Source organism: Pyrgilauda ruficollis, unplaced genomic scaffold, assembly GCF_017590135.1.
Source record: "Pyrgilauda ruficollis isolate IOZ18807 unplaced genomic scaffold, ASM1759013v1 scaffold901, whole genome shotgun sequence".
Taxonomy (NCBI): Eukaryota; Metazoa; Chordata; class Aves; order Passeriformes; family Passeridae; genus Pyrgilauda; species Pyrgilauda ruficollis.
Genome location: NW_024531056.1, coordinates 2409 through 13130, shown reverse-complemented (window position 1 = coordinate 13130; position 10722 = coordinate 2409). Strand labels below are relative to the sequence as shown.

At 51.1% G+C, this 10722-nt stretch overlaps 1 protein-coding gene across 1 annotated transcript; it reads left to right on the top strand.

Moving 5' to 3' along the window:
• Nucleotides 1-4: 4 nt before the first annotated feature.
• Nucleotides 5-8880, top strand: IKZF4 (IKAROS family zinc finger 4; the record flags this gene model as incomplete). Its single annotated transcript, XM_041489195.1, has 4 exons — nt 5-164; nt 1704-1835; nt 6003-6128; nt 8077-8880. Coding segments are annotated over 4 exons (1116 nt in total), but the record flags the coding sequence as incomplete, so codon positions are not given.
• Between the last annotated feature and the right edge of the window lie 1842 nt (nt 8881-10722).

Below are 10722 nucleotides of genomic sequence, written 5' to 3'. Positions count from 1 at the left end.
ACGACCCTTCCAGTGCCAGCAGTGCGGCGCCTCCTTCACGCAGAAGGGGAACCTGCTGCGCCACATCAAGCTGCACTCGGGGGAGAAGCCCTTCAAGTGCCCCTTCTGCTCCTACGCCTGCCGGCGCCGCGACGCCCTCAGCGGGCACCTGCGCACCCATTCCGGTGGGAACGGGCTGGGGATTTTGGGAACGGGCTGGGGATTTTGGGAATGAGGGACAGAAGCCGTGGTTTGGTGGGGAGGGGTCCCCCAGTGCTGCTTCAGGGTTGTTGGTTGGGGTTCACAGGGGAATCCTGGGGTTTTTCACAGGGTGGAGAGCGGTGGGGAATGGGGGGAGAGGGAGGGAAAATCCTAAAGGAATCCAGTTCTCCGTGTCCGTCTAGAACTATCCGTTTAGGGTGTAGCCAAATCCTCATTTCCCAGTTTCCTCCCCAGTGGTGGGCAAGCCCTACAAGTGCAGCTCGTGCCCAAATCCCACATCCCATATCCCAAATCCCAAACTAGAGCAGCCTGGAGGAGCACTGGGAGAAATCCCAAATCCCAAATCCTGATTTCCACATCCCAAATCCTCATTCCATTCCCCGTTCCCAGTCTCCTCCCTGACTGTGGGCAAGCCCTACAAGTGCAGCTCGTATTGGGAGATATCCCAGATCCCAAATCCTATATTCCAAATCCTAATTTCCAGATCCCAAATCCTGATCCCATGTCCTGTTCCCATTATTCCCAGTTTCCTCCCCAACTGTGGGCAAACCCTACAAGTGCAGTTTGTACCAGGAGATATCCCAAATCCTGATTTCTAAACCCCAAATCCTAATTTCCAAATCCCAAATCCTGATTTCCATGTCCTGTTCCCATTATTCCCAGTCTCATCCCTGACCGTGGGCAAACCCTACAAGTGCAGCTCGTACCAGGAGATCCTGGGTCCCAAATCCCCCATCCCAAATCCCAGATCCCACATCCCAAATCCCAAATCCTGATTCCCTGTTCCTTTCCCCATTCCCAGTCTCATCCCCGACCGTGGGCAAGCCCTACAAGTGCAGCTCATACCGGGAGATCCTGGGTCCCAAATCCCAAATCCCCCATCCCAGATCCCAAATCCTGACTCCCTGTTCCTTCCCCCGTCCCAGTCTCGTGCCCGACTGTGGGCAAGCCCTACAAGTGCAGCTCATACCGGGAGATCCTGGGTCCCAAATCCTGATTTCCAAACCCCACATCCCAAATCCTGATTTCCAAACCCCAAACCCCAAATCCTGATTTCCAAACCCCAAATCCCAGATCCCAAATCCTGATTCCCTGTTCCTTTCCCCATTCCCAGTCTTGTCCCCGACCGTGGGCAAGCCCTACAAGTGCAGCTCATACCGGAAGATATCCCAAATATCCCAGGTCCCATCCCAGATCCCAAATCTCATCTCAGATCCCGGATCCCAAATCTCATCCCATTGCATCTCGAATCCCAGATCCCAGATCCCATACCATGGATCCCATCCCAGATCCCAAATCCCAGATCCCAAATCCTGATTTCCCTGTTCCTTTCCCCGTCCCAGTCTCGTCCCCGACCGTGGGCAAGCCCTACAAGTGCAGCTCATACCGGGAGATCCTGGGTCCCAAATCCCCCATCCCAAATCCCACATCCCAAATCCCACATCCCAGATCCCAAATCCCAGATCCCAAATCCTGACTCCCTGTTCCTTTCCCCATCCCAGTCTCGTCCCCGACCGTGGGCAAGCCCTACAAGTGCAGCTCGTGCGGCCGCAGCTACAAGCAGCAGAGCAGCCTGGAGGAGCACCGGGAGCGCTGCCACGGCTTCCTGCAGAGGGAGAGCCCCGCGCAGACAGGTGAATCCTGGGGAAACCCGGGAAAATCCCAGGGAAATCCCACGGAAATCCCGGATCCCAAATCCCCAGGGACAGGAAATGGGATGGGGGGGATCCCATGGATAAAGGGAGCGCTGCCACGGCTTCGTGCAGAGAGAGAGCCCCGCGCAGACAGGTGAATCCTGGGAAAACCCGGGAAAATCCCAGGGAAATCCTGGAAAAGTCCCGGAAAAATCCCAAAAAAATCCTGGGAAAATCCCAGGGAAATCCTGGAAAAGTCCTGGAAAAATCCCAGAAAAATCCAGAGAAAATCCCAGAAAAATCCCAGGGAAATCCTGGGAAAATCCTGGGAAAATCACAGGGAAATCCCAGGGAAATCCTGGGAAAATCCTGGGAAAATCACAGGGAAATCCCAGGGAAATCCTGGGAAAATCCCAGAAAAATCCTGGGAAAATCACAGGGAAATAATGGAAGAATCACAGGGAGATCCAGGGAAAATCCTGGAGAAAAATTCCAGGGAAATCCCAGAAAAATCCTACAAAAATTCCAGATCCCAAACCCCCAGGGAGAGGAAATAGGGTGGGAATGGGATCCCGAATCCATGGATAAAGGGAGCGCTGCCACGGCTTCCTGCAGAGGGAAACACTGCACAGACAGGTGAATCCTGGAAAAGTCCTGGAAAAATCCCAGGGAAAAATCCCAGAAAAATCCTGGAGAAATCCCAGAAAAATCCTGGAGAAATCCAGGGAAAATCCTGGGAAAACCCCAGGAAATAATGGAAAAATCCCACAGAAATCCTGGGAAAATCCCAGGAAAAGCCTGGAAAAAATCCCAGGGAAGTCCCAGGAAAATCCCAGGGGAAAATTATGGAAAAATCCCAGAAAAATCCTGGAGAAATCATGGTAAAATCACGGAAAAATCCAGGGAAAATCCTGGAAAAGTCCTGGAAAAATCCCAGAAAAATAACGGAAAAATCTCAGAAAAATCACAGGAAAATCACAGAAAAATCCCAGGGAAATCCTGGAAAAATCCCAGGAAAATCCTGGAAAAATCCCAAAAAAATCCCAGGAAAATCCTGGAGAAATCCCAAAAAAATCCTGGAAAAATCCTGGAAAAATCCCAGGAAAATCCTGGAGAAATCACAGGAAAATCACAGAAAAATCCCAGGAAAATCCTGGAGAAATCCCAGAAAAATCCTGGAAACATCATGGAAAAATCCCAGAAAAATCCTGGAGAAATCCCAGAAAAATCTCAGGAAAATCCTGGAGCAATTCCAGAAAAATCCCAGGAAAATCCTGGAGAAATCCCAGAAAAATCCTGGAAAAATCCTGGAAAAATCCCAGAAAAATCCTGGAGAAATCCCAGAAAAATCTCAGGAAAATCCTGGAGCAATTCCAGAAAAATCCCAGGAAAATCCTGGAGAAATCCCAGAAAAATCCTTGAGAAATCCCAGAAAAAGCCCAGGGAAATTCTGGGAAAAAATCCAAGGAAAACCCAGGAAAGTCCTGAAGAAGTCCTGGGAAAATCCCAGGAAAATCCCGAAGAAATCCCAGGAAAATCGCACAAAAATCCCGGATCCCAAACGCCTGGGGACAGGAAATGGGGTGGGAAATGGGGAACTGGGATCCCAAATCCACGGATAAAGGAAGCCTCCAAAGGAAAACCCCGAACAGACAGGTGGGTCTGGAAATCCTGGAAAAATCCTGGAAGAATCCCAGAAAAATCCTGGAAGAATCCCAGGGAAATCCCACAAAAATCCCAGATCCTGAACCCCCTGGGGACAAGAAATGGGGCTTTGGGATCCCAAATCCATGGAAGAGGGTTGGGAATGAGGGATTGTGATCCCAAATCCATGGAAAAGGGGTGGAAGTGTTGGGAATGTGATCCCAAATCCATGGAAAAGGGGTGGAAGTGTTGGGAATATGATCCCAAATCCATGGAAAAGGGCTGGGAATGTGATCCTAAATCCATGGAAAAGGAGTGGGAGTGAAGGATTGTGATCCCAAATCCATGGAAAAGGGGTGGAAGGGTTGGGAATGTGCTCCCGGTGCCGTGAGTCCGTAAAAGAATGTGATCCCAAATCCATGGAAAAGGAGTGGGAGTAAAAGATTGTGATCCCAAATCCATGGAAAAGGGCTGGGAATGTGATCCTAAATCCATGGAAAAGGAGTGGGAGTGAAGGATTGTGATCCCAAATCCATGGAAAAGGGGTGGAAATGTTGGGAATGTGATCCCGGTGCCGTGAGTCCGCGCCCCCACAGCAGATCCCAAATCCCTGACCCCAAACCCCCATTCCCAGAACTTCCCGGAGCCTTTTCCAGCCTCGGGAGCTGCAGCAAGGCTGAATTTTCCTGGGAAAAAGCCAAAATTGGGGCATTCCTGGCCCCTGGAACCACCGGGATATTTAGGATCGGGGGCCATTTCAGAGTGGGATTTTTGGGAATATTCCAAATTGGGATTCCCAGGATCAGGGGCCATTTCAGAGTGGGATTTTTGGGAATATTCCAAATTGGGATTCCCAGGATCAGGGGCCATTTCAGACCAAGATTTTTAGGATCAGAGACCATTCCAGACCTGGATTTTTAGGATCAGGGATCATCCCCGACTGGAATCCCTCAGTTCAGGGGCCATTCCTGAGCAGGATTTTTAGGATCAGGGCCCATTCCTGACCGGAATCCCCCCATCCAGGGGCCATTCCTGAGCAGGATTTTTAGGATCAGGGATCATTCCAGGCTGGGATTTTTAGGATCAGGGCCCATTCCTGACCAGGATTTCTAGGATCAGGGCCCATTCCTGACCGGAATCCCCCCATCCAGGGGCCATTTCAGAGCAGGATTTCCGGCATCACTGACCATCCCCGACCGGAATCCCCCAGCTCAGTGGCCATTTCACACCAGCCTTTTTAGGCTCGGGGCCCGTTCCCCAGCAGGGTTTTTCGGCTCCGTGACCATCCCCGGCCGCAATCCCCCAGCTCGGGCCCCATCCCCAGCCGCTCTCCCCGGGGGCAATGGCGGGGCTGGCGGAACGCTCGCAGGCCTGAAGCCGCCTCCTCTCCCCCCTCACCGCGGCAGGAGCGGGCCCCGCTGGAAGCAGGAGGGATCCGGGAGCGGCTGCCGGCGCCGCGGGGACACACACGGGGTAAGCTCGGCCTCCGGCAGCCGCTCCCAGGGGCCCTCCCAGCCCGCAGCTCCCGTCCCGCCCCGCTCATCCCGGGATTTTTTTTTTTTTTTTTTTTTTCCCTTCCCGACCAGGATTTCTAGGATCAGGGCCCATTCCGGACCGGAATCCCCCCATCCAGGGGCCATTCCTGAGCAGGATTTTTAGGATCAGTGATCATTCCAGGCTGGGATTTTTAGGATCAGGGCCCATTCCCGACCAGGATTTTTAGGATCAGAGCCCATTCCCGACCAGGATTTTTAGGATCAGGGCCCATTCCTGACCAGGATTTCTAGGATCAGGGCCCATTCCTGACCGGAATCCCCCCATCCAGGGGCCATTCCTGAGCAGGATTTTTAGGATCAGGGATCATTCCAGGCTGGGATTTTTAGGATCAGGGCCCATTCCTGACCAGGATTTCTAGGATCAGGGCCCATTCCTGACCGGAATCCCCCCATCCAGGGGCCATTCCTGAGCAGGATTTTTAGGATCAGGGATCATTCCAGGCTGGGATTTTTAGGATCAGGGCCCATTCCTGACCAGGATTTCTAGGATCAGGGCCCATTCCTGACCGGAATCCCCCCATCCAGGGGCCATTTCAGAGCAGGATTTCCGGCATCACTGACCATCCCCGACCGGAATCCCCCAGCTCAGTGGCCATTTCACACCAGCCTTTTTAGGCTCGGGGCCCGTTCCCCAGCAGGGTTTTTCGGCTCCGTGACCATCCCCGGCCGCAATCCCCCAGCTCGGGCCCCATCCCCAGCCGCTCTCCCCGGGGGCAATGGCGGGGCTGGCGGAACGCTCGCAGGCCTGAAGCCGCCTCCTCTCCCCCCTCACCGCGGCAGGAGCGGGCCCCGCTGGAAGCAGGAGGGATCCGGGAGCGGCTGCCGGCGCCGCGGGGACACACACGGGGTAAGCTCGGCCTCCGGCAGCCGCTCCCAGGGGCCCTCCCAGCCCGCAGCTCCCGTCCCGCCCCGCTCATTTTTTTTTTTTTTTTTTTTTTTTTTTTTTCCCTTTGTTTGCGTTGTGCAGGAGAGGAAATCCGGGAGCTGGATATGGTGCCCGAGGCGTTGCTGCACCCTGAGCGCCCCACCTTCATCGAGCGACTGGCAGGGAGCTTCACCAAGAGGAAACGCTCCACGCCGCAGAAATTTGTGGGTAAGGAAAGGATGGGAAAGATGGAAAAATTCCCTCGGCGGGAAGTGAGGGGCGGCCTCAGGGATGGCCGGGTGTGAGGGGGAGCGGCGCGGGAAGGGGAATCCCCTCAAAAAGGCTTCCAATTAAGAAAAAACCCGGCTCAAATTGGAAGATATAAATGGAAGTGAGGGGCGGCCTCAGGGATGGCCGGGTGTGAGGGGGAGCGGCGCGGGAAGGGGAATCCCCTCAAAAAGCCTCAAAATGGACCTCAAATTTACAAAAAACCGGCTCAAATTAAACGATAATTTCAAATTAAAGGAAAATAATCTATTAAAAAAAATTAATTTCAAAAATTTCCCCTCACATTTCAAAAAACCCCTTAAATGAAAAAATAGCAGGAAATTAACCAAAAAATCCTCAAATCAACAAAAACCCAGAGGAAACGCTCCAAGCCGCAGAAATTTGTAGGTAAGGGAAAGATGGAAAAGATGGAAAAATTCCCTCAGCGGGAAGTGAGGGGCGGCCTCAGGGATGGCCGGGTGTGAGGGGGAGCGGCGCGGGAAGGGGAATCCCCTCAAAAAGCCTCAAAATGGACCTCAAATTTACAAAAAACCGGCTCAAATTCAACGATAATTTCAAATTAAAGGAAAAAATCTATTAAAAAAAATTCATTTAAAAAATTTCCCCTCACATATCAAAAACTCCCTTAAATGAAAAAATAGCAGCAAATTAACCAAAAAAATTTCCTCAAATCAACAAAAACCCAGAGGAAACGCTCCAAGCCGCAGAAATTTGTGGGTAAGATGGAAAAGATGGAAAAATTCCCTCGGCGGGAGGTGAGGGGCGGCGGAGGAAGGGGAATCCCCACACAAAAGCCTCAAAATGGACCTTAAATTAACAAAAAAAAGGGTTAAATTGAAAAAAATAAATTCAAAATAAAAGAAAAGCCATTTGGTTTTTTTTTTTTTTTTTTAAAAAAAAGCTTTAATTAAGGACATTTTTCCTCACACTAAAAAGAAAATTAAAAAACACCTTAAATTAAAAACTACAAATTAATGAAAAAACCCTCAAATTAACAAAAAAAGGCTCAAATTGAAAAATATAAATTCAAGTGGAAAGAAAAGCAGCTTGTTTTTTTTAAAAAAAAAGCTTTAATTAAAGAAATTTCCCCTCACAGTTTAGAAAACCCCTTAACAAATTAGTGAAAAGAAACCCTCAAATTAACTAAAAACCCAGAGAAAATGCTCCAAGCCCCAGAAATTTGGGGTTAATGGGCTGGAAAAGTTGGGGAAATTCCCCCCTGTGAGATGTGGGGCAGGAAAGGGAATCCCCTCTCACAATGGCCTCAAAATGGGCCTCAAATAAGCAAAAAACCTCTTAAAATTAACAAAAACCCCCTTAAATTTAAAAAATACCCCCTCAAATTAAAGAATTCTGCCTTCAAATTTAAAAAAAAAAAACCCTTAAATTTAAAAACCCCCCTCAAATGAAAAATACTTCTGAAATTAAAACATTCTGTCCTCAAATTAACAGAAAAACCCCTCAAATTAACAGAAAAAACCCTCAAATTAACAAAACCCCCTAAAATACAAAATGTCTGCCCTCAAAGTAAAAATTAACCCCTTAAATTAAAAGAAGCCCCTCAAATTAAAAATCCCAAATTTTGGTACCCTCATCCCACTCCAATCCCTCTCTCTGATTTTGGGGTGCCTTGAGGGTGTCCCCCATCTCTTTTCAGTGATTTTGGGGTTTCCCCATCCCATCCCAATTCCTCTCTCTGATTTAGGGGTGCCCTGAGTGTGTCCCCAGCCCCTCTCTCTGATTTTGGGGTGCCCCGAGGATGCCCCAGCCCCTCTCTCTGATTTTGGGGTGCCCCGAGGATGCCCCCAGCCCCTCTCTCTGATTTTGGGGTGCCCCGAGGACGCCCCAGCCCCTCCTCTCTGATGCGGCGTGCCCCCTCTCCCCGCAGGCGAGAAGCAGATGCGCTTCGCCCTCTCGGAGCTGCCCTTCGATGTCAGCCCGGGCTTCGACAAGGACGTGGAGGTGGTTCCGGCCCGCGGGCACGCCCTGGAGCCGCCCTACGCCGGCCCGCTGTCCCTGCTGGGCGCCGGCGACCCGCTGCGCCCGCTCCGCCTGGCCACCAACTGCATCACCGAGGTCACGCCGGTCATCAGCTCCGTGTACACCCAGATCCAGGCGCTGCCCGCCCGCCTCGAGCTGCCGCGGGGCCGCGACGCCTCCGAGGACGGCGCCGAGGGCATCCCGGTGATCTTCCGCAGCCGCGCCGCCGCCGGCGATGCCGGGGCTTCGCCTTCCAACGGCTGCCAGGACTCCACGGACACCGAGAGCATCCAGGAGGAGCGGGCGGGCGGCGGCAGCAGCCGGCACAGCCCCGCCTACGCCAAGGAGGAGCCCAAGGAGGAGCCGGACGGAGCGGCGCGCTGCTTCCCCAAGGAGTCCCTGAGGGTGCTCAACGAGGAGGGCGAGCAGCTGCGGGCCTTCTGCTGCGAGCACTGCCGCGTGCTCTTCCTGGACCACGTCATGTTCACCATCCACATGGGCTGCCACGGCTTCAGGGACCCTTTCGAGTGCAACATCTGCGGCTACCGCAGCCAGGACCGCTACGAGTTCTCCTCGCACATCGTGCGCGGCGAGCACAAGATATGAGGTGGGGAAAACGCCCCCTTTCCTGCCTCCAGTTTCCTGATTTCACCCCGATTTTCCCCTCCTAAATCGTGCGTGGTGAGCACAAGATGTGAGGTGGGAAAAACGCCCCTTTCCTGCCTCAGATTTCCTGATTTCACCCCTATTTTCCCCTCCTAAATCGTGTGTGGTAAGCACAAGATGTGAAGTGGGGAAAACGCCCCTTTCCTGCCCCCAATTTCCTGATTTCACCCCAACTTCACCCCAGTTTTCCCTTCCTAAATTGTCTCAGCAAACACAAAATGTGAGGTGGGAAAATCCCTCCCTTCCTTCCTCCAATTCCCCCATTTCACCCCGATTTTCCCCTCCTAAATTGTGCGTGGTGAGCACAAAATGTGAGGTGGGGAAAACTCCCCTTTCCTGCCTCAAATTTCCTGATTTCACCCCAGTTTTCCCTTTCTAAATTGTGCTCAGCAAACACAAAACGGGAGGTGGGGAAAACTCCCCTTTCCTGCCTCAAATTTCCTGATTTCACCCCAGTTTTCCCTTTCTAAATTGTGCTCAGCAAACACAAAACGGGAGGTGGGGAAAACTCCCCTTTCCTGCCTCAAATTTCCTGATTTCACCCCAGTTTTCCCTTTCTAAATTGTGCTCAGCAAACACAAAACGTGAGGTGGGAAAATCCCCCCTCCCCAGCCTCAAATTCCCCTTTTTTCCCTGATTTTCTCCTCCCGTTTCCCCTCCCACATCGTGCGTGGTGAGCACAAGATGTGAGGTGGGAAAATCGCCCTTTCCTGCCTCCAATTTCCTGATTTCACCCCAATTTTCCCCTCCTAAATTGTGCTCAGCAAACACAAAATGTGAGGTGGGAAAATCCCTCCCTTCCTTCCTCCAATTTCCCAATTTCATCCCAATTTTCCTGTCCTACATCGTGCCTGCTGAGCACAAGATAAGAGCTGGGAAAAACTATTTTTTCCTGTCTCAAATTTCCTGATTTCATCCCAATTTTCCCCTCCCAAACACAAAATGTGTGGGAGGTTGGAAAACTCCTCTGCCTCAAATTCCCCTTTTTCTCATCCCATTTTCTCTCCCACATTGTGGGCAAAATGTGAGGTTGGAAAAAAAAAAAATCTTCATACCTCAAATTGCCATTTTTTCCCTCAATTTTCCCCTCCCAGTGAGGTTGGAAAAAAAATTTTCCCTGCCTCAAATTGCCCTTTTTTCCCTGATTTTTTCCTCCCATTTTTCCCTCAAATTTCCCCTTTTATATTGTGCACACCGAGCACAAAATGTGAGGTTGGAAAAATCCCCCTCCCCACCTCAAATTTCCCTTTTTCCCCCCAATTTTCCCCCTCCCATCTTTAGGGCATGGAACTGTTGGGTTGTGTTGTTTTTTTTTATTTTTATTTTTTTTTTTCCTTTTATACTCCTTTGCACTGACTTTGGCTATAAAAAAACCAAGAAAAAAACAAAACAAAAAAGTATTTAAAAAAACAACAACAACAAAAAAAAACCCCAAAAAACAGAAACCCACCCCAAAAACCCGACTGGCCCCGCCCAGGGGGAGCCCTCAATCCTTTTTATAAACGAACTTATTTAAATATTGAATAGGAAAGGACTTTTTTTGTGCTTTTTTTCCCCTCTTCCTCGTTATTTATTAAGCTTTTGAGTTGCTCTTTTGATAATTCTTGGGATTTTTTTACCCAAAAAAACAAAAAAAAAAAGACAAAAAAAGGTCTCACTTGAATTTTGGAGACTGTTCCCCCCCTTGCCCTGCTCCCGCCGGCTCCCGGCACGGCCCGGCCCCGTTCCCGGGCTAAAGGAACCTCAAAATTCGGTGCTAAACCCCCCCGGGGACCCCCCAAAACCCAGCCTGACCCCCCCCAGCCCGGGGGGAGCTGCCCCGTCCCCAGCTTTAACCGGGGAACCCCGGATGGGACGAGGGGACCCCCCAAATCCCCCCCGGAGCCCC